General features: G+C 43.0%; 1 protein-coding gene across 4 annotated transcripts; it reads right to left on the bottom strand.

Annotated features, from left to right (window-relative positions):
• Positions 1-460: 460 nt before the first annotated feature.
• On the bottom strand, positions 461-23278 carry LOC115107787 (uncharacterized). Of its 4 annotated transcripts, none has more exons than XM_029631418.2 (9): positions 23083-23278; positions 7134-7328; positions 6794-6990; positions 6627-6689; positions 6202-6217; positions 4698-4892; positions 4352-4554; positions 4217-4254; positions 461-3106 (listed from the first exon to the last, which is right to left on the bottom strand). In XM_029631418.2, the coding sequence occupies exons 2-9, from the start codon at positions 7318-7320 to the stop codon at positions 3019-3021; spliced, it is 987 nt and encodes a 328-aa protein (XP_029487278.2). In that variant the 5' UTR covers positions 7321-7328; positions 23083-23278; the 3' UTR covers positions 461-3018. The 4 variants fall into 4 exon arrangements, with proteins under 4 accessions (XP_029487278.2, XP_064864859.1, XP_029487279.2 ...); XM_065008787.1 differs by lacking the exon at positions 23083-23278 and adding an exon at positions 22558-23052 and having other exon boundaries at positions 6202-6214; XM_029631419.2 differs by lacking the exon at positions 23083-23278 and adding an exon at positions 22558-23051.
• Positions 23279-23900: the final 622 nt, after the last annotated feature.

Genomic DNA, 23900 nt, shown 5'->3' on the forward strand with positions numbered 1-23900 from the left:
AATCAGAGGCAGGTGTCGTTAGTTGTCTCTGATTGAGAATCATACTTACGTAGCCTGGGTTTAACTGTTGGTTTGTGGGTGTTTGTTTCCGTGTGAGTGTTTGTCGCCACACGGTACTGTTTCGGTTTCGTTCATGTTCACATTTATTGTTTTGTATTTCATAGTGTTCAGTTTATTTATTAAAGTAATCATCATGAACACTTACCACGCTGCATCTTGGTCCGATTCTTACTCCTCTTCAGACGAAGAGGAGATCTGCCGTTACAGAGTTGGGACGTCCCAAGGATTACGTTTAGAATTTTCCACCCCAGATTACATTCTGATTAAATGAAATTCAACACAATGAACAATAGTTATTGACCTAAATAAGGCTTGAAGAAAGAAGGGTTGCCTATGCTCCTTTTTTGTACAGTATGAAGAAAAAATACATGCAGCTGACACAAATTGACACTCCCTCAGATGTGTTAATTCATTTTTATTAAAAGGTACAATCTGAGATATTCAATTCTGTTGAATAGTAATTTAATAGGCCCCTTGTCACACCCTCATCTGTTTCACCTGACTTTGTGATTGTCTCCACCCCCTCCATCTTCCCCATTATCCCCTGTGTATTTATACCGGTCTTCTCGGTTTGTCTGTTGCCAGTTTGTTTCGTTCATTCAGACCTATCAGGGGTTTTCCCCATGTTCCTGTCCTGTTCATAGCGCCCGTTTCCTAGTTTTCCCGGTTTTGACCTTTCTGCCTGCTCTGAGGCTGCCTACCGTCCTGTACCTTTGCCCCACTACTCTGGATTTACCGACCTCTGCCTGACCTGATTCTGAGCCTGCCTGCCGTCCCGTTCCTTTGCCTGCCCGTGTTCGATTTAATACACTTTTGTTACTTCAACATTGTCTGTACCTGGGTCTTACCTTTAAACCTGATGTATCTATTGATTCTTGAATAATATCTTATATGCCACGTGGGCTTAGTAGGTTACAGCTGTTGATGTTCGAGTAGTTATTTTCTCTTTATTCCACACCCAAATGCCAGGGCTGCCATTGAGCCAAAACACTTCAGGATAACGTGGTAATGCAACAACAACAAAAATATAATTTCAGCTATATTGAAATGCCACATGATTATGATCAACCCTGTGTCTGCAAAATCACAGTATGTAGCATAATAAAGTATATATATTTATATACACACAACCGGTCAAAAGTTTAAGAACACCTACTCATTCAAGGGTTTTTCTTTATTTGTACTATTTTCTACATTGTAGAATACTAGTGAAGACGTCAAAACTATGAAATAACACATATGGAATCATGTAGTAACCAAAAAAGGGTTTTATATTTGAGCTTCAAATAGCAACCCTTTGCTTTGATGACAGCTTTGCACACTCTTGGCATTCTCTCAACCAACTTCATAAGGTAGTCACCTGGAATGCATTGTAGTTAACAGGTGTGCCTTCTTAAAAGTTCATTTGTGGAATTTCTTTCCTTCTTATTGTGTTTGAGCCAATCAGTTGTGTTGTGACTAGGTGGGGGGGTATACAGAAGATAGCCCTATTTGGTCAAATACCTAGACCATATTATGGCAAGAACATCTCAAATAAGCAAAGAGAAATGACAGTCCATCATTACTCTAAGACATGAAGGTCAGTCAATACAGAACATTTCAAGAACTTTGAAAGTTTCTTCAAGTGCAGTTGCAAAAACCATCAAGCACTATGATGAAACCGGCTCTCATGAGGACCGCCATAGGAAAGGAAGACCCAGAGTTACCTCTGCTGCAGAGGATATGTTCATTAGAGTTACCTGCCTCAGAAATTGCAGCCCAAATAAATGATTCACAGAGTTCAAGTAACAGACACATCTCAACATCAACTGTTCAGAGGAAACTGTGTGAATCAGGCCTTCATGGTTTAATTGCTGCAATGAAACCACTACTAAAGGACACCAATAATAAGAAGAGTCTTGCTTGGGACAAGAAACACGAGCAATGGACATTAGACCGGTGGAAATGTATTCTTTGGTTTGGAGTCCAAATTGGAGATTTTTGGTTCCAACCGCCGTGTCTTTGTGAGACGTGGTGTGGGTGAATGGATGATCTCCGCATGTGTATTTCCCACCATAAAGCATGGAGGAGGAGGTGTTATGGTGTGGAGGTGCTTTGCTGGTGACACTGTCTGTGATTTATTTAGAATTCAAGGCACGCTTAACCAGCATTGCTACCACAGTATTCTGCAGCGATATGCCTTCCCCTCTGGTTTGGGCTCAGTGGGACTATCACTTGTTTTTCAACAGGACAATGACCCAACATACCTCCAAGCTGTGTAAGGAAGGAGAGTGATGGAATACTGCATCAGATGGCCTGGCCTCCATAATCCCCCGACCTCAAACAAATAGAGATGGTTTGGGATAAGTCGGACTGCAGAGTGAAGGAAAAGCAGCCAACAAGTGCTCAGCATATGTGGGAACTCCTTCAATACTATTGGAAAAGCATTCCAGGTGAAGCTGGTTAAGAGAATGCAAAGCTGTCATCAAGGCAAAGGGTGGCTACTTTGAATTATCTCAAAAAATGTCATATATTTTGATTTGTTTAACACTTTTTTGGTTACTACATGATTCCATATGTGTTATTTCATAGTTTTGATGTCTTCACTATTATAAATAGTAAAAAAAAATAGTAAAAATATTGAAAAACCCTTGAATGTAGGTGTTCTAAAACTGTTGGCAGGTAGTGTATATTTATTTATACTCCCATCAAAAGTTGTCTCAAGCATTATATTACATTATCTTTATACTTATCCACATTAATGGAGTTAATTATTAAGCAATTTTGACAAAACACACTTTAGCTGTTCTAGACTCACTTAGGCTATAAGTGCATATTCTAACGCTTATAGTTAGTTATATTTCTAGGGTTAAATTGTCAAATGTTTTGACTATGAATAGACATTTTTCAAAATCAGACTTCAATCCACTTATTCGCTCATTATTATATCTTAAAGCCTGGGGAGCAATGTGCTTCATCTTAATGTTGCACTTCATGATTGCAAACAGGCACTTCAACTGTTGCAGTGTAAGGCTCAGTCACTCTGGCCAACCAATCTTTTGCCAACCTAAAGAAACAAAACCACATCAGATGTTACTGACAGTATCTTGTCCTAATATAAATCTAATATCCTTCAGCTTTATGAGAGTCAGGTCCTTGTTGTGGCATCCTAAATCCTAAACATCCATTGGATATGTTTTTCATCAAAGGGATACTTTGGAGTTTTGACAAAGAGCCCCTTTATATACTTCCCCAGAGTCAGATGAACTCGTGGATATAATTTTTATGTCTCTGTGTGCAGTTTGAAGGAAGTTGCTAACTAGCGCTTGTGCAATTACTAAATAGCGTTAGCGCAATGACTGGAAGGCTATGGGTATCGAATAGCATGGTAGCAGAAACCCATAGTGTCATGCCCTGACCTTAGATATCTCTGTTTTCTATATATTTTGGTTAGGTCAGGGTGTGACTAGGGTGGGTACTCTAGTTTTTTGTATGTCTAGGGTTTTTGTAGATCTAGGGGGTTTTGTATATCTATGTTGGCCTGATATAGTTCCCAATCAGAGACAGCTGTTTATCGTTGTCTCTGATTGGGGATCATATTTAGACAGGACTTTTCCCCACTTTCTGGTGTGGGATCTTGACTATGTATAGTTGCCTGTCAGCACAATATTGTATAGCTTCACGTTTCGGTTGTTATTTTGTTAGTTTGTTCGGTGTTCATTCTTTTAATAAAGAGAATGTACGCATACCACGCTGTGCCTTGGTCTGATCCGTTCAACGAACGTTGACACATAGACTTAGTTATTGTGCTAATGCTAGTCAACATTGGCTCATGAAACTACGTCTAACTTCCTTCATACTGGACACAGAGAGATCAAAATCATATCCACAAGTTCATCTGACTCTGGGGGGAGGAGATAAATGGCCTCCTTGCCAAAATCCCGAAGTATCCCTTTAATCTTCCTGTTATTCATAAAAGCAATGTCAGCATCATTGCCTTCTTCACACTGGAAAACACCCAGGAACAATTAACAGTACAACTAGGAGCTAGTGTGGTATCAATTTGCAGAATTCAATTTTGATTACTGAAGCTAACATAACATTTGAAATTGTACTTTCATCTTATCTTGATGTGACCTGTGTTCATGTAAACAATAATATCAATTAATATACTTACCGCCAGTTGATACGAGGGTAAAAGGAAGAAACTGCAATCTGTGAAAAAATAAGGAATTCAAACTGGTTCTCCTTGTATAAAATGTGTTCTATAGAGTCATATTGTATTTAAAATAGTGTACAAATTATAGAATACCTCAGGATGTATATTAAGCTTCTTCAGAATCTCTTTGACTGCTGCTTCATTGCGATGACACTCCAATAGTCCCTGGCTCTCATGGAAGAGACAGTCCACTGTGAGTATTACATCACCTCTGGTCACTAGTCTGCTGCTGTCAGGTACAGTGTAGTCTGGGTTGAAGGTGTGATGCTTCACTACCAAAATGGTAGGTTTACCAGCTGTCAAGAGAGTGAGGGACAAATAAGAGCATTTGGAATAAGATTACATTTTTTGAGAAGTTTCTTTATGGATATTGTTGATCTGGAAATAGTCTCTGATGACAGACTGTTACAGTACACTTGGTTCTGGGTGCCAAGATTACCAGGAATCTGCTGCAGTGCTGCTTCAATATCAGTCCCGGCACGAGAGACAATGGGACAGAAAGCAATGATGACATCACTCTCCGCCGATGACGTCACCTTCGTTAAACCTTTTGTAGTGAGCCGGCGATTTATTTCCTCATGAGACCCCAGAGTATTCCCGGTCAGAATGGTAAAGAACTTCTCCATCTTCAACTCTATAGAATAATAAACATATGGTTTAAGTATGTGGTTAAGAAACTGTGACACCTCAGTTACAACATAAGCATATTCAAAGAGTCTTACAGCCTGCCATCATGATGGATCTCAGTTGCACGTTCCCTAAATGACAGCGTTGTAGGCTAACTTCAATTGTATTGAAGCCTCTGCTACAATAAAGACATCTAACTACCCTGCGGGAATCACTTGCTGTGCCCTTACAGGCAATGTCAGCTAAAATTGATGGGCACCGACAAAATGACAGAGCCCATTCATTTTCAATGGAAGGAAAGCGGATCTGGCTCAAATGAGCAAGGCCAAATAAGTTCAGAGAACAGAGGGATGTAAAAAGTTGGAGATAGTGGAACTTTTAGCAAAGTCCTGGTGATATCGCGGTGTGATTGACCAATTGGGGACCATAACTGTTCGACTGGTGCACAAACATTCAGCACCATGCCAGCGCCACAGCAGCACAAACTACAGTAGATATCGGGGCAAACATTCTATGGGCTCGCAAACATTCAGCAACACGGACAGCGCCACGATCAGCGCAAACTATATACCTGCGCACAATTATTTAGGACAATGGACAGAGCAAAGACCGGCGCAAACTGATAGCTAGTAGGCTTATTGTTTTCAGACACAACCTTTGTGCATCACTACAAGAATGACAGGTTTAGGAAACAAAATATATGTCAACTCTTAACAATGGATATGAGAAGCCTAGCAACGTATGCTGAATGTAATAACATGCACAAGTTACTGTTGCCATTGTCAATTACTTGTATTTCTACCCATCTAAACATGGAAGACAATAGCTGTCAGAGGAATTTGGTCAGATTACTGATTTGCCTGGAATCTGCTGCAGTGATGCTTCAATATCAGTCCCAGCATGAGAGACGGTGGGACAGAAAGCCATGACGACACTCTCCTCTGGTGATGTCACCTCAATTAAGCTAGTGGTTGCGGTGAGTTGCTGTGTTATGCCCTCATGAGACCCTAGAGTATTCCCAGATACAATAGCTAGTAGAGCTATCCTTGGCACTACAGAGAGAAACAACATTTAGGTAAAACATGCCTGTGCTGCAACAATGGTACATTGTGGTACATTCACATGCGTCAAATTTGTTTGCAAAGTATGTCATGAAATACATAGGGGACATTTCGGAAATATGCCCCTGAAGGTGCAGTTGTATCCACTTTGCAGCCGCACTTTTCTTAACCTGTGCTGCAGTGCAGGGAAACGTAATAAGCTTCCCAACTGTGGGTATAATATCAATGTTCGATTTATAACAGGTACTTTCTTACCTTTTGGAAAATCCTGCTGCAACAGAGAGAGAAGTTCAGAAATTACCCCAGAAAGTAAACTCTCTCAATTTTGCATCAAAGTTAACAGTTTTTTGGTGCTGTGACTCATTCTGATCACCCATTCAATGTCTATTAGCTGCTGGGGTTGCTACAGAGAGGAGGTCACAGGGGGGTGCAGTGTAGCCATGTAATTAGTAACCCTGCTGATTGCTTCATTGCTTATGGATTGTTTTTAGTTCCCAAAGCTAATGTCTAGGCTTTAGTTAAGTGGTCTAATGCGGTCTTGACAGTCCAGATTAAATATGTTTAATCATTCCTAGGAAAGTGTCTGGACAACAGCATAATACATTGTACATTTTTGTACAGTTGTACACTCACATCAGCCGTTGAGCAAAGTACCAAAATCTGAAATTAGAAAAAAATACCTCCAAGATTTTATGCTCAAGGGCTTCATTGGCTTCACTGGCTTCAATATTCACCCAGTCATTCTGCAAGTTAAAATACATAGCATAGGTAAGTATCCAGGAGGTGCTACTTTGTGTTAGTATTCCCAACTGAAGCTTGCATTACCCCACTGGATAAACTACATTACCATTGGCAGTATTATGTTCACAATCTTTTTGAATGCTGCTTCATTGCGATGACACTCCAATAGTCCCTGGCTCTCATGGAAGAGACAGTCCACTGTGAGTATTACATCACCTCTGGTCACTAGTCTGCTGCTGTCAGGTACAGTGTAGTCTGGGTTGAAGGTGTGATGCTTCACTACCAAAATGGTAGGTTTACCAGCTGTCAAGAGAGTGAGGGACAAATAAGAGCATTTGGAATAAGATTACATTTTTTGAGAAGTTTCTTTATGGATATTGTTGATCTGGAAATAGTCTCTGATGACAGACTGTTACAGTACACTTGGTTCTGGGTGCCAAGATTACCAGGAATCTGCTGCAGTGCTGCTTCAATATCAGTCCCGGCACGAGAGACAATGGGACAGAAAGCAATGATGACATCACTCTCCGCCGATGACGTCACCTTCGTTAAACCTTTTGTAGTGAGCCGGCGATTTATTTCCTCATGAGACCCCAGAGTATTCCCGGTCAGAATGGTAAAGAACTTCTCCATCTTCAACTCTATAGAATAATAAACATATGGTTTAAGTATGTGGTTAAGAAACTGTGACACCTCAGTTACAACATAAGCATATTCAAAGAGTCTTACAGCCTGCCATCATGATGGATCTCAGTTGCACGTTCCCTAAATGACAGCGTTGTAGGCTAACTTCAATTGTATTGAAGCCTCTGCTACAATAAAGACATCTAACTACCCTGCGGGAATCACTTGCTGTGCCCTTACAGGCAATGTCCGCTAAAATTGATGGGCACTGACAAAATGACAGAGCCCATTCATTTTCAATGGAAGGAAAGCAGATCTCGCTAAAATGAGCACGGCCCAATAAGTTGGATGCAAAAAGTTGGAGATAGTGGAACTTTTAGCAAAGTCCTGGTGATATCGCGGTGTGATTGACCAATTGGGGACCATAACTGTTCGACTGGTGCACAAACATTCAGCACCATACCAGCGCCACAGCAGCACAAACTACAGTAGATATCGGGGCAAACATTCTATGGGCTCGCAAACATTCAGCAACACGGACAGCGCCACGATCAGCGCAAACTATAGACCTGCGCACAATTATTTAGGACAATGGACAGCGCAACGACCAGCGCAAACTGATAGCTAGTAGGCTTATTGTTTTCAGACACAACCTTTGTGCATCACTACAAGAATGACAGGTTTAGGAAACAAAATATATGTCAACTCTTAACAATGGATATGAGAAGCCTAGCAACGTATGCTGAATGTAACGACGGTGGGACAGAAAGCCATGACGACACTCTCCTCTGGTGATGTCACCTCAGTTAAGCTACTGGTTACAGTGAGCTGCTGTGTTATTTATGTCATGAGACCATAAATGGCAGTGTTGTAGGCTAACTTAAATTGTGCTAGAAGCCTCAGCTACAATAAAGACATCTAACTAGCCTGCGGGAATCCCTTGTTAAGTCTTTACAGGCAGTGTCCGCTAAAATTGATGAGCACCGACAAAATGACGTAAGGAAAGAAGATCACAGCAAGATAAGTTCAGAGAACAGAGCGATGCAATAAAATTGGAGATAGCGGAACTTCGCAGTGCGGTTCTTGAGAGTGATGCCATAGGGAAAACTCATTCCACAGAGTGCGAGTGTCTGCGAGTTCTCTCCTCCTTTGTTCTTGATTTAGGAATTAAAGTCACTGATTAGTAAGGAACTCCCCTCCTCTGGTTGTTTAGGTCTTAATTGAAAGGAGAAATCAAAAACCAGCAGACTCTAGGCCCTCCAAGGAATGACTTTGACAAAAAAAGTGGTAAACAAATCCAAATATATTGTAGATTCTTCAAAGAGGCCACCCTTTGCCTTGATGACAGCTTTGCACACTCTTGGCTTTCTCTACCAGCTTCAGGGGAAATGCTTTTCCAACAGTCTTGAAGGAGTTCCCACATATGCTGAGCACTTGTTGGCTGCTTTTCTTTCACTCTGCTGTCCAACTCATCCCAAACCATCTCAATTGGGTTGAAGTCGGGTGATTGTGGAGGCCAGGTCATCTAATGCAGCACAGCACTGTTTTTTGGTCAAATAGTCCTTACACAGCCTGAAGGTGTGTTTTAGGTCATTGTCCTGTTGAAAAACAAATGATAGCCCCACTAAGCGCAAACAAGAGGGGATGGCGTATCGCTGCAAAATGCTCTGGTAGTCATGCTGGTTGAGTTGAGTTTTTTTTTTTTTTACAGGGACAGTGCACATTAATCAACGTTTCAGTAAAAGTGCCGATTTTAGCCAGCCGGCTAATTTTCAACCGCAGTCCCTGGGCAGGTTATTAAAACAATTACAATATAGACAATAGCAACATAGGAAAAGCAAGACATAGCATACAGACATAGCAACATAGGACAAGCAAGACGTAGCATACAGACATAGCAACATAGAACAAAAAGCAGCTAAAAAAAGTGTGACTTGAATAAATAACTGACAGTTCCACCAACAAAGCACCCCCACATCTCCTCCTCCATGCTTCACAGTGGGAACCACACATATGGAGATCATCCATTCACCTACTCTGCATCTCACAAAGACAGGGCGGTTAGAATCAAAAATCAGAAATTTGGACTAATCAGACCAAAGGACAGATTCCACCGGTCTAATGTCCATTGCTTGTGTTTCTTGTCCCAAGTAAGTCTCTTCTTACTGGTGTCCTTTCGTAGTGGTTTCTTTGCAGCAATTTGTCCATGAAGGCCTGATTTACACAGTCTCCTCTGAACAGTTGATGTTGAGACAAGTCTGATACATGAACTCTGTGACGCATTTATTTGGGCTGCAATTTCTGAGGTGCTGTCACGACGTCCGCCGAAGTCGGCCCTTCTCCTTGTTCCGGTGGTGTTCGGCGGTCGACGTCACCGGCTTTCTAGTCACCATCGATCCATGTTTCAGTTTTGTTTTGTTTTGTCTGTATTACACACACACCTGGTTTCTATTACATATCACGTTCCTTATTTAACCCTCTGGCATACATTCCTGTTCTGTCCGTGATTGTTTATGTCGTTAGTGGTTGTGTTATGTGCTAGTGTATTATGTGTTCCGGAGTTCCAAATTGAGCAGCTGCTGAAAAATGAGCTCCTGTATATATTGAGATTTAAATGGTTTTTTAGAGTGAAGTACATCGAAAAAATCAAGAGAAAACTGCAAGACTCAATAGAAGACAAAACAAGGAACAAACCAAAAAGACAGGCTTTTGAAGAAGTAACTATTTTTCATAAAACTGTACAGTTATCTTAGCTAGCTGAATTGCTAGCTGAATTGTTTACTTGTTGCTAAGCAGTTGCTAGGGACTCTCCTGGAAGAAGCTAGCTAGCTTACAAAGAATAACAACAAAAAATATCTAGTTAACAGAAGAAAGGAAGACAAAATAAGGACAGAAGAAAAAGGAAAAGAAAAGGACAACAAAGTGAAACCTCTAAAGAAACAAGAGACCATAATACAAGAAACAGCACTATAGAGAGATAGAACAACAACAACGCAGCCACTGCCAGCTAGCCTACTTCAGCAGTACTGTATCATTTGAATTATTTTAGTCAATAAGATTCCTGCTACGTAAGCTTAACTTTCTGAACATTCGAGACGTGTAGTCCATTTGTCATTCCAATCTCCTTTGCATTAGCGTAGCCTCTTCTGTAGCCTGTCAACTATGTGTCTGTCTATCCCTGTTCTCTCCTCTCTGCACAGACCATACAAACGCTCCACACCGCGTGGCCGCGGCCACTCTAATCTGGTGGTCCCAGCGCGCACGACCCACGTGGAGTTCCAGGTCTCCGGTAGCCTCTGGAACTGCCGATCTGCGGCCAACAAGGCAGAGTTCATCTCAGCCTATGCCTCCCTCCAGTCCCTCGACTTCTTGGCACTGACGGAAACATGGATCACCACAGATAACACTGCTACTCCTACTGCTCTCTCTTCGTCCGCCCACGTGTTCTCGCACACCCCGAGAGCTTCTGGTCAGCGGGGTGGTGGCACCGGGATCCTCATCTCTCCCAAGTGGTCATTCTCTCTTTCTCCCCTTACCCATCTGTCTATCGCCTCCTTTGAATTCCATGCTGTCACAGTTACCAGCCTTTTCAAGCTTAACATCCTTATCATTTATCGCCCTCCAGGTTCCCTCGGAGAGTTCATCAATGAGCTTGATGCCTTGATAAGCTCCTTTCCTGAGGATGGCTCACCTCTCACAGTTCTGGGCGACTTTAACCTCCCCACATCTACCTTTGACTCATTCCTCTCTGCCTCCTTCTTTCCACTCATCTCCTCTTTTGACCTCACCCTCTCACCTTCCCCCTCTACTCACAAGGCAGGCAATACGCTCGACCTCATCTTTACTAGATGCTGTTCTTCCACTAACCTCACTGCAACTCCCCTCCAAGTCTCCGACCACTACCTTGTATCCTTTTCCCTCTTGCTCTCATCCAACACTTCCCACACTGCCCCTACTCGGATGGTATCGCGCCGTCCCAATCTTCGCTCTCTCTCCCCCGCTACTCTCTCCTCTTCCATCCTATCATCTCTTCCCTCTGCTCAAACCTTCTCCAACCTATCTCCTGATTCTGCCTCCTCAACCCTCCTCTCCTCCCTTTCTGCATCCCTTGATTCTCTATGTCCCCTATCCTCCAGGCCGGCTCGGTCCTCCCCTCCTGCTCCGTGGCTCGACGACTCATTGCGAGCTCACAGAACAGGGCTCCGGGCAGCCGAGCGGAAATGGAGGAAAACTCGCCTCCCTGCGGACCTGGCATCCTTTCACTCCCTCCTCTCTACATTTTCCTCTTCTGTCTCTGCTGCTAAAGCCACTTTCTACCACTCTAAATTCCAAGCATCTGCCTCTAACCCTAGGAAGCTCTTTGCCACCTTCTCCTCCCTCCTGAATCCTCCTCCCCTCCCCCTCCTCCCTCTCTGCAGATGACTTCGTCAACCATTTTGAAAAGAAGGTCGACGACATCCGATCCTCGTTTGCTAAGTCAAACGACACCGCTGGTTCTGCTCACACTGCCCTACCCTGTGCTCTGACCTCTTTCTCCCCTCTCTCTCCAGATGAAATCTCGCGTCTTGTGACGGCCGGCCGCCCAACAACCTGCCCGCTTGACCCTATTCCCTCCTCTCTTCTCCAGACCATTTCCGGAGACCTTCTCCCTTACCTCACCTCGCTCATCAACTCATCCCTGACCGCTGGCTACGTCCCTTCTGTCTTCAAGAGAGCGAGAGTTGCACCCCTTCTGAAAAAACCTACACTCGATCCCTCCGATGTCAACAACTACAGACCAGTATCCCTTCTTTCTTTTCTCTCCAAAACTCTTGAACGTGCCGTCCTTGGCCAGCTCTCCCGCTATCTCTCTCAGAATGACCTTCTTGATCCAAATCAGTCAGGTTTCAAGACTAGTCATTCAACTGAGACTGCTCTTCTCTGTATCACGGAGGCCCTCCGCACTGCTTAAGCTAACTCTCTCTCCTCTGCTCTCATCCTTCTAGACCTATCGGCTGCCTTCGATACTGTGAACCATCAGATCCTCCTCTCCACCCTCTCCGAGTTGGGCATCTCCGGCGCGGCCCACGCTTGGATTGCGTCCTACCTGACAGGTCGCTCCTACCAGGTGGCGTGGCGAGAATCTGTCTCCTCACCACGCACTCTCACCACTGGCGTCCCCCAGGGCTCTGTTCTAGGCCCTCTCTATTCTCGCTATACACCAAGTCACTTGGCTCTGTCATAACCTCACATGGTCTCTCCTATCATTGCTATGCAGACGACACACAATTCATCTTCTCCTTTCCCCTTCTGATGACCAGGTGGCGAATCGCATCTCTGCATGTCTGGCAGACATATCAGTGTGGATGACGGATCACCACCTCAAGCTGAACCTCGGCAAGACGGAGCTGCTCTTCCTCCCGGGAAGGACTGCCCGTTCCATGATCTCGCCATCACGGTTGACAACTCCATTGTGTCCTCCTCCCAGAGCGCTAAGAACCTTGGCGTGATCCTGGACAACACCCTGTCGTTCTCAACTAACATCAAGGCGGTGGCCCGTTCTTGTAGGTTCATGCTCTACAACATCCGCAGAGTACGACCCTGCCTCACACAGGAAGCAGCGCAGGTCCTAATCCAGGCACTTGTCATCTCCGTCTGGATTACTGCAACTCGCTGTTGGCTGGGCTCCCTGCCTGTGCCATTAAACCCCTACAACTCATCCAGAACGCCGCAGCCCGTCTGGTGTTCAACCTTCCCAAGTTCTCTCACGTCACCCCGCTCCTCCGCTCTCTCCACTGGCTTCCAGTTGAAGCTCGCATCCGCTACAAGACCATGGTGCTTGCCTACGGAGCTGTGAGGGGAACGGCACCTCAGTACCTCCAGGCTCTGATCAGGCCCTACACCCAAACAAGGGCACTGCGTTCATCCACCTCTGGCCTGCTCGCCTCCCTACCACTGAGGAAGTACAGTTCCCGCGCAGCCCAGTCAAAACTGTTCGCTGCTCTGGCCCCCCAACGGTGGAACAAACTCCCTCACGACGCCAGGACAGCGGAGTCAATCACCACCTTCCGGAGACACCTGAAACCCCACCTCTTTCAGGAATACCTAGGATAGGATAAAGTAATCCTTCTCACCCCCCTTAAAAGATTTAGATGCACTATTGTAAAGTGGCTGTTCCACTGGATGTCTTAAGGTGAACGCACCAATTTGTAAGTCGCTCTGGATAAGAGCATCTGCTAAATGACTTAAATGTAAATGTAAATGTAGTGTTTTTTGTATGTTTCTATTTGGATTTTTGCTTGATATTTTGAGTAAACTCATTTATGTTACTCAATACCTGTGTCCTGCTTCTGACTCCGCTATAACTCTGCACCCAATCGCTGACAGGTGCAGTTAACGCTAATGAACTAATCCTCTGCAGCAGAGGTAACTCTGGGTCTTCCTTTCCTGTGGCGGTCCTCATTGAGAGACAGTTTAATAGCGCTTGATGGTTTTGTGACTGCACTTGAAGAAACTTTCAAAGTTCTTGACATTTTCCACATTGACTGACCTTCATGTCTTAGAGTAATGATGGCCTGTTGTTTCTCTTTGCTTATTTAAGCTGTTCGTGCCATAACATGGACTTGTCTTTTACCAAATAGGGCTGTCTTCTGCATACCACCCCTACCTTGTCACAATACAACTGATTGGCTCAAACGCATTAAGAAGGAAAGGAATTCCACAAATGAACTTAAATGCATTCCATGTGACTACCTTTAAAAAAACATATATATTTTATTTTTATTTCACCTTTATTTAACCAGGTAGGCTAGTTGAGAACAAGTTCTCATTTACAACTGTGACCTGGCCAAGATAAAGCAAAGCAGTTAGACAGAAACAACAACACAGAGCTACAAATGGGATAAACAAACGTACAGTCAATAACAAGTTGGGAAAATGTATATACAGTGTGTCTAAATGTAATAAGATTAGGGAGGTAAGGCAATAAATAGGCCATAGTGGCGAAATAAATTACAATTTCGCATTAACACTGGAGTGAAATATGTGCAGATGATGAAGAGCAAGTAGGGATACTGGGGTGCAAAAGAGCAAAAAAAATAACAATATGGGGATGAGGTCGTTGGGTGGGCTATTTACAGATGGGCTGTGTACAGGTGTAGTGATCGGTAAGCTGCTCTGACAACTGATGCTTAAACTTAGTGAGAGCGATATACGTCTCCAGCTTCAGTGATTTTTGCAATTCGTTCCAGTCATTGGCAGCAGAGAACTGGAAGAAAAGGCGGCCAAAGAAGGTGTTGGTTTTGGGGATGACCAGTGAAATATATACCTGCTGGAGCGCGTGCTACGGGTGGATGTTACTATGTTGACCAGTGAGCTGAGATAAGGTGGGGCTTTACCTAGCAAAGACTTATACATGACCTGGAGCCAGTGGGTTTGGCGACGAATATGAAGCGAGGGCCAACCAACGAGAGCATACAGGTCGCAGTGGTGGGCAGTGTATGGGGCTTTGGTGGCAAAACGGACGGCACTGTGATAGCAAATTGGATGTAGTCTGAGTCGAGTGTTGGAGGCACTCTACTTGTAAATGACATCGCCGAAGTCAAGGATCGGTAAGATATATACAGAGAAAATAGTCAGCCTGAGAATTGAACCCTGTGGCATCCCCAAAGAGACTGCCAGAGGTCCGGACAACAGGCCCTCCGATTTGACACACTGAACTCTGTCTGAGAAGTAGTTGGTGAACCAGGTGAGGCCGTCATTTGAGAAACCAAGGCTACTGAGTCTGCCGAAAAGAATGCAGTGATTGACAGAGTCGAAAGCCTTAGCCAGGTCGATGAAGACAGCTGCACAGTACTGTCTTTTATTGATGACGGTTATGATATAGTTTAGGACCTTGAGCGTGGCTGAAGTGCACCCATGACCAGCTCGGAAACCAGATTGCATAGCGGAGAAGGTACGGTGGGATTCGAAATTGCCGATGATCTGTTTGTTAACTTGGCTTTCGAAGACAGGGCAGGATAGATATGATGTCTGTAACAGTTTGGTTCTAGAGTGTTTCCCCTTTGAAGAGGGGGATGACCGCGGCAGCATTCTAAACTTTAGCGATCTCAGACGATACGAAAGAGAGGTTGAACAGGCTAGTAATACGGGTTGAAACAATTGCGGCGGATAATTTTAGAAAGAGAGAGTCTAGATTGTCTAGCCCAGCTGATTTTGTAGGGGTCCAGATTTTGCAACTCTTTCAGAACATCAGCTATCTAGATTTGGGTGAAGGAGAAGCAGGAGGGGGGCTTGGGCAAGTTGCTGCGGGGGATGCAGAGCTGTTAGCCAGGGTAGCCAGGTGGAAAGCATGGCCAATCGTAGAAAAATGCTTGTTGTTTCCTAGCCTCAGTGCAGTGGGCAGCTGGGGGGAGGTGCTGTTATTCTCTATGGACTTTACAGTGTCCCAAAACCTTTTAGAATTTGTGCTAAAAGATGCACATTTCTGTTTGAAAAAGCTAGCCTTTGCTTTCCTATCTGACTGAGTATATTGGTTCCTAACTTCCCTAAAAAGTTGCATATTACAGGGGCTATTCGATGCTAATGCAGTATGCCACAGGATGTTTTTGTGCTGGTCAAGGGCAGTCAAGTCTGGAGTGACCCAAGGGCTATATCTGTTCTTAGTTCTACATTTTTTGAATGGGGCATGCTTATTTAAGATGGTGAGGAAAGCACTTTTAAAGAATAACCAGGCATCCTCTACTGACGGGATGAGGTCAATATCCTTCCAAGATACCCGGGCCAGGTCGATTAGAAAGGCCTGCTTGCTGAAGTGTTTTAGGGAGCATTTGACATTGATGAGGGGTGGTCGTTTGACCGCGGACCCATTACGAACGCAGGCAATGAGGCAGTTATTGCTGAGATCCTGGTTGAAGACAGAAAAGGTGTATTTAGAGGGCAAGTTGGCCAGGGTAATATCTATGAGGATGCCCGTGTTTACGGATTTAGGGTTGTCCATGATAGGTTCCTTGATCATTTGTGTGAGATTGAGGGCATCTATCTTAGATTGTAGGATGGCCGGGATGTTAAGCATGTCCCAGTTTAGGTCACCTAACAGTACGAACTCTGAAGATAAATGGGGGGCAATCAATTCACATATGGTGTCCAGGGCACAACTGGAGGCTGAGGGGGGTCTATAACAAGCGGCAACAGTGAGAGACTTACTTCTGGAAAGGTGGATTTTTAAAGATTGAATCTCAAACTGTTTTGGCACAGACCTGGATGGTATGACAGAACTCGACAGGCTATCTCAGCAGTTGATTGCAACTCCACCCCATTTGGCAGTTCTATCTTGACGGAAAATGTTGTAGTTGGGGATGGAAATTTCAGCATTTTTGGTGGCCTTCCTAAGCCAGGTTTCAGACATGGCTAGGACATCAGGGTTGGCGGAGTGTGCTGAAACAAAGGCTTTTACGGTTACAGAAGTCAACAAATGAGAGTTAGCGGGCCGGGGCTAGCAGATCAGTCTTCGGCGACATCGCCTGTTGAAACCACACTGGACGATTACATTGGCAGACCAGTCGTGATGGATAGGCGGGGCTCCGTGTTGACAATAAAGGGTCCAGGCCAGTTGGCAAAAGAGGTATTGTAGCCCAAGAAGTTAGCTGGTATATGGGTCTAGCTCAAGGCTAACTCGTGCTTGCTTCGGGACAGAGGCGTTAGCTAACAGTAGCCACTCAATTACAGCTAGCTAGCTGCGATGATCCGGTGTAATGGTCCAGAGCTTGCGGCAGGAATCATGTGATGTGGTTGAAAGAATAAAGCTGGTTGAAAGAATTCTAAGAGTGTGCAAAACTGTCATCAAGGCAAAGGGTGGCTACTTTGAAGAATCTCAAATGTAAAATATATTGATATGTTTAACACTTTTATGGTTACTTCATGATTCAATATGTGTTACTTCATAGTTTTCATGTCTTCACTATTATTCTACAATGTAGAAAATAGTAAAAAAAAAAAAAAAAGGAAAACCCTGGAATGAGAAGGTGTGTCCAAAATTTTGACTGGTACTGTACATGCAAAAACATAGATATTAAAACAAACTATTCTAAAAATCTACCTGCAAAAGAGCATGCTGGGAAATATGATAATAATGGGCATGGTTTTGGTTCAATGCTGGCTATTAACACCAGCAGTGGGGTTATTTTACACCACTGAGTGTTAATTTAATTGTTAATTTAATTATTGCATCGACACTAGAAATGTTACACTGACAAATCAACACTGGTCAATTTGCTGTGTGCTATGAAAGGGACACATCTGCAGGCTTTCTATACATTTAAAGAATCTTTTAGAATTCTGAAGAACTGTCGATGCAAGGTTATTCTTGGGCAAGAGTTCTCCAAGAAACCTTAAGAGCTGAGGAAGAACCATTTAAGAACCTTCATTTTTTTCAGTGTATGGGCGTGCAAAAGTTCTGTACCATGGACAGCACCACGACCAGCACGAACTGATAGGTAGCAGCCCTATTGTTATCAGACACAACCTTTTTTTGCCAAGATGCCCATTGTTCCTATTCCCCTGAAATGTTAAAATGTTAAATAAATAGAAGATGATTGCAATACTGATCTCAGGACTCTTTGATATCCTGCTACAGGCGGTTAACACAAGTTAATTGCGACCCAGATACCGCAAAATATATGTTTGATTTCACAGTAGGCATACCTTTTGGAGGTTCCTGCTGCAACAGAGAGAAAAGTTCAGAAATCACACCAGATTGTATTATAAACAATTGCTAAGATTACAATGCTTTATTGCATGCTTTATTATTAACGCCGCATATTTAACATTTAATTCATGTCAATGATCTAATTTAATTGTACAGTTGGTAATATCAGCTGACAAGAACCAAAGTTTGAAATGAGAGTATATGCTACACATGCAGTACCTGGATGTTATTCTGCTCATAGGTCTCCATGTCATATGCATTCCCCACATTGAATAAACACACTTTAACACTCAACACTAGCTAATAGAAATAAAAATCACATTTGGTGTGTCATTCGATTTTGAATCGTGTGCTCGAAACCAAGGCTGTCGAGTCTGCCGATGAGGATGTGGGGATTGACAGAGTCGAAAGCCTTGGCCAGGTCAATGAATACGGCTGCACAGTATTGTTTCTTATCGATGGCGGTTAAGATATCATTTAGGACCTTGAGCGTGGCTGAGGTGCACCCATGACCAGCTCTGAAACCAGATTGCATAGCGGAGAAGGTATTGTGGGATTCAAAATGGTCGGTAATCTGTTTGTTGACTTGGCTTTCAAAGACCTTAGAAAGGCAGGGTAGGTCTGTAGCAGTTTGGGTCAAGAGATGACCGCAGCTGCTTTCCAATCTTTGGGAATCTCAGACGACACGAAAGAGAGGTTGAACAGGCTAGTAATAGGGGTGGCAACAATTTCGGCAGATAATTTTAGAAAGAAAGGGTAAGTAAACTCGGATGAATTCTCGCTGTCTGTGGGAAGTTTGTTAACATCTTGAATTGATTCTTGAATGATAGGGCCTTTGTTAACGTCTGTAGGAAGTGTGTTTGGCTTGCCTCCTGTGGCTGAGTAGTTGCCCATTGCATCTGACAAGAGGTCCTCTTGAGGCCTACTTAAAGGTGCTAATATTTCCATCTGCAAATATCCCTAATGCCAATAACATATCTATAGAAGAAAATGAATAACAAACTAGGAAAGAGAGGTCTTTGAACATTTGCAGCATCTTTACCTCCTTATTGTTCATGACTGACTGTATTTCACTGACCCTGCAGAGCGACACAGACAGGATCACCTGTTACTGAAATACAGACAAGAGGGTAGCTGTATCCCAACATGGCGACCAAATAAAAATGAGCGAGTGGGTGTGTCGAAAGGAAAGTAGTGAGCATGTTGAAAGGAGTGGGTGTGTCGAAAGAAATGGGTGTGTCGAAAGGAGTTTTGATTGAACTTGTGAGGTTTTTTTCATCCATTATTTATTACGCAACTACCTTACATTGAGATATAGTTTAGACTTCTGTTTTCAAGCCAGATGATGAGTCATATTTAAAAGTTACTTATTAAAGGTATTGACGATGGGGTCTACTGTTGCTTCATGTGTTGTATGTGTGTGATTACTGTGACGTTCACCCCTGACATTGGCCACTAGGTAGCTACTTCCCATGCCGTTGCAGGACAGTAGTGCTCAGTCAAGCGGGAGCAAGGGTACTGTGTCCCGGTATTGTTGCCGTTCATGCCCTCCCCATTGAGTAGTAGACCTCCCCAATGAGTAGTAGACCGTATGTGGAGTTGAAGTCGGAAATTTAGCCAAATACATGTAAACTCAGTTTTTCACAATTCCTGACATTTAATCCTAGTAAAAATTAGGAGTAGTTAGGAGCACCACTTTATTTTAAGAATGTGAAATGTCAGAATAAAAGTGGAGAGAATTATTTATTTAATATTTTATTTCTTGCATCACATTCCCAGTGGGTCAGAGGTTTACATACACTCAACAAGAAATTTGTGGAGTGGTTGAAAAACAAGTTTTAATGACTCCAACCTAAGTGTATGTAAACTTCCGACGACAACTGTATGTATGTATGTATGTATGTATGTATGTACAGTGGGGCAAAAACGTATTTAGTCAGCCACCAATTGTGCAAGTTCTCCCACTTAAAAAGATGAGAGAGGCCTGTAATGTTCATCATAGGTACACTTCAACTATGACAGACAAAATGAGGAAAAAAATCCAGAAAATCACATTGTACGATTTTTTTAGGAATTTATTTGCAAATTATGGTGGAAAATAAGTATTTGGTCACCTACAAACAAGCAAGATTTCCGTCTCTCACAGACCTGTAACTTCTTCTTTAATAGGCTCCTCTGTCCTCCACTCGTTACCTGTATTAATGGCACCTGTTTGAACTTGTTATCAGTATAAAAGACACCTGTCCACAACCTCAAACAGTCACACTCCAAACTCCACTATGGCCAAGACCAAAGAGCTGTCAAAGGACACCAGAAACAAAATTGTAGACCTGCACCAGGCTGGGAAGACTGAATCTGCAATAGGTAAGTAGCTTGGTTTGAAGAAATCAACTGTGGGAGCAATTATTAGGAAATGGAAGACATACAAGACCACTGATAATCTCCCTCGATCTGGGGCTCCACGCAAGATCTCACCCCGTGGGGTCAAAATGATCACAAGAACGGTGAGCAAAAATCCCAGAACCACACGGGGGGACCTAGTGAATGACCTGCAGAGAGCTGGGACCAAAGTAACAAAGCCTACCATCAGCAAGGGCATTGAAGATGAAACGTGGCTGGGTCTTTCAGCATGACAATGATCCCAAACACACCGCCCGGACAACGAAGGAGTGGCTTCGTAAGAAGCATTTCAAGGTCCTGGAGTGGCCTAGCCAGTCTCCAGATTTCAACCCCATAGAAAATCTTTGGAGGAAGTTGAAAGTCTGTGTTGCCCAGCAACAGCCCCCAAACATCACAACTTGCACAATTGGTGGCTGAATACTTTTTTGCTTTTTTTAATGTAATGTAATGTAATGTATGTATGTATGTATGTATGTATGTATCAAGGCGACATCCCCTGAACAAAAATATAAAGTGTAAAGTGTCGGTCCCATGTTTCATGAGCTGAAATAAAAGATACCAGAAATGTTCCATAAAAGCTCATTTCTCCCCAATGTTACATCCCTGTTAGTGAGCATTTCTCATTTGCCAATATATTCCATCCACCTGACAGGTATGGCATATCAAGAAGCTAATTAAACAGCATGATCATTACACAGGTGCACCTCATTCTTGGCACAATAAATGGCCACTCTAAAATGTGCAGTTTTGTCACAACACAATGCCTCAAGTTTCCACAAAATGTCTCAAGTTTTGAGAGAGCATGCAATTGGTATGCTCACTGCAGGAATGTCCACCAGAGCTGTTGCCAGATAATTGTATGTTAATATCTTTATCATAAGCTGCCTCCAACATAATTTTAGAGAATTTGGCAGTACGTCACAACCACAGACCACGTGTAACCACGATAGCCCTGGACCTCCACATCTGGTTTCTACACCTGCGGGATCATCTGATCAGCCACCTGGACAGCTGATGAAACAGGAGTATTTCTGTCTGTAATAAAGCCCTTTTGTGGGGAAAAAAAACCTAACTCTGATTGGCTGGCCCCCCGTGGGTGAGCCTGGCTCCCAAGAGGGTGGGTCTAACTGACTGATTTCCTTGTATGACCTGTAACTCAATAAAATCCTTAAATTGTTGCAGGAAGCGTTTATATTTTTGTTCAGTATAGATGGTTATCAAAATGTGTTATTTATTGTGTATGCCAGGCTGCTATTGTACTTTAAATATATCCCGTGGATAAAAAATGGCCACGTTAGCTACCGCCTGCGACACTACCATGATACCCAGTTTGAAGCACTTTAAATCGGCAAGTACGTTGATACAACACTGCTGCACTGGTTGCCGATTTTACTCGTCGTCCAGCCCAATCAGCCACGCAAGACGGTAGCAACAAATCTGCCCAACTAGCTGACTTGATTTCCATACACACACTCCTTTCGACACACCTACTCGCCAATACTCCAGATTGCCATATTGTGCTGCAGCTACCCATACATGGAAATACAGTACATAGCCTAATTACATTGTGGTTGGGGCAAGAAAAATATGCCCAATTTAATAATATAAATTTGTTTACCTGCACAATACTCTCTCGATGTCAATCAACAGAGAAAATAAACAAACTAGTCCCAACGTTTGGATAAGAGGGTCGTCAAATACCAGATCAAAAGTGATATTATCTTATTAACATGTTATGTAAACATGTCTGTACTGCTTCTACTTTCACGCGTGAAACATCCTCCTGATTTCGGGTAATCAGAAAGTGAAAGTGTCCACAGCCCGTTGGTCGGGGATAACGTTCAACGCATATTCAGCCAACACTCTTTTGCTCTGACAAAAATAATTGATCTATTCGTTTTTATTGGTTACTTTCACAACAGCTCATTCTTGTCACAACAATACAAAATGTTCGAATTGCATTACACAATGCAAATATTGATTGGTTTTACAATAATAATCTACATGAATTTGTGAGTTCATTGACTTACTATTTCACTGACCCTGCAAAGCAACACAGAAAGCTTCACTTGTTATTGAAATACATAGCCAATTACATCGATTGTGGCTGAAGCAAGAAAAATATGTGCAATTCAAGAATATCAATTCGTTTAGCTACTTACCGCACAATATTGTCACGATGTCAATCAAGACAGAAAATAAACAAAGTAGTCACAAACATCAGGTTTAGATGAGAGGGTCGTCAAATACCAGATCAAAGTCGTATTATCTTAACTTGATCTGTCTGTCTGTACTGCTCTTCCAGTAATCAGAAAGTGAAAGTATACACAGCCCGTTGGTCGGGGATAACGTTCAACGCATAATCAATCAACACTCTCGCTCTGACAAAAATAAATGTATCTATTCGTTTTTATTGGTTACTGTCACAACAGTTCTTTCTTATCACAATACACCATTTTCTGATAAAGTAAAGGTCAGATTGCATTACACAATGTAAATATTGATTGGTTTAACAATAATAATCTGCATGAATTTATGAATTCATTGACTGACTGTATTTCACTGACGCTGCAAAGCAACACAGACAGGATCACCTGCTACTGAAATACATAGTTAATTACATCGATTGTGGCTGAGGCAAGAAAAATATGTGCAATTTAAGAATATCAATTAGTTTAGCTACTTACCGCACAATATTGTCACGATGTCAACCAAGACAGAAAATAAACAAAGTAGTCACAAACATCAGGTTTGGATAAGAGCGTCGTCAAATACCAGATCAAAGTCGTATTATCTTAACTTGATCTGTCTGTCTGTACTGCTCTTACATTCACTCTTGAAACGCACAGATAGAACAATGAGACAGATATTTAACCGGATGTATAAATGTGCTTGAAGTTGCCACTCACAAATATGGTAGTGAGAGGAAGCCCATTTACCGGCAGCGGCAGAAGGATGAAACAATATGGATTTTGTCCGACAGTCTGTTATGAACAGAGTGGACTAAGTTTTGTAGACTTTACCCTTTGCAAACATTTTTTAAAATCGCGTTGTTTAGAAGGATTTCAAAAGCAAACTGAGTTATTGCACACGCTTACTTCACAGAATAGACTTTTCCCCTAATGGAAATAGCCAGAGACATGCTAGAACGCGCCAATTAGGATGTTGGTAGCTTGTGCTTGGCTCTGCTCACCATGGATGTGTTCGTAAATTAAATCTGGAGTGCCAGAGTGCGCTCAGGGCTTTCGGAAATTCAGAGCGTTGTCAGATTGTCATTTGTAAATTCAGAGCGTTTACTGCGCACACGGTCACTGAACGATCTGACGGAGGATTAGGCTTGATCCGAGCGTTCTGACCTCACAACCGCAGTCAAGCACCCAAGCAAATTGGCTAAAACGGGTGCTGAGCGGTAGTCGATTCATCAGTTATTCTGCGCTCTGGCACACTCAGACAATAGCGCTCTGAAATCGGAGTACATAGCCAGAGCCAATTTACGAATAATTTG

Source organism: Oncorhynchus nerka, linkage group LG24 (assembly GCF_034236695.1).
Source record: "Oncorhynchus nerka isolate Pitt River linkage group LG24, Oner_Uvic_2.0, whole genome shotgun sequence".
Taxonomy (NCBI): domain Eukaryota; kingdom Metazoa; phylum Chordata; class Actinopteri; order Salmoniformes; family Salmonidae; genus Oncorhynchus; species Oncorhynchus nerka.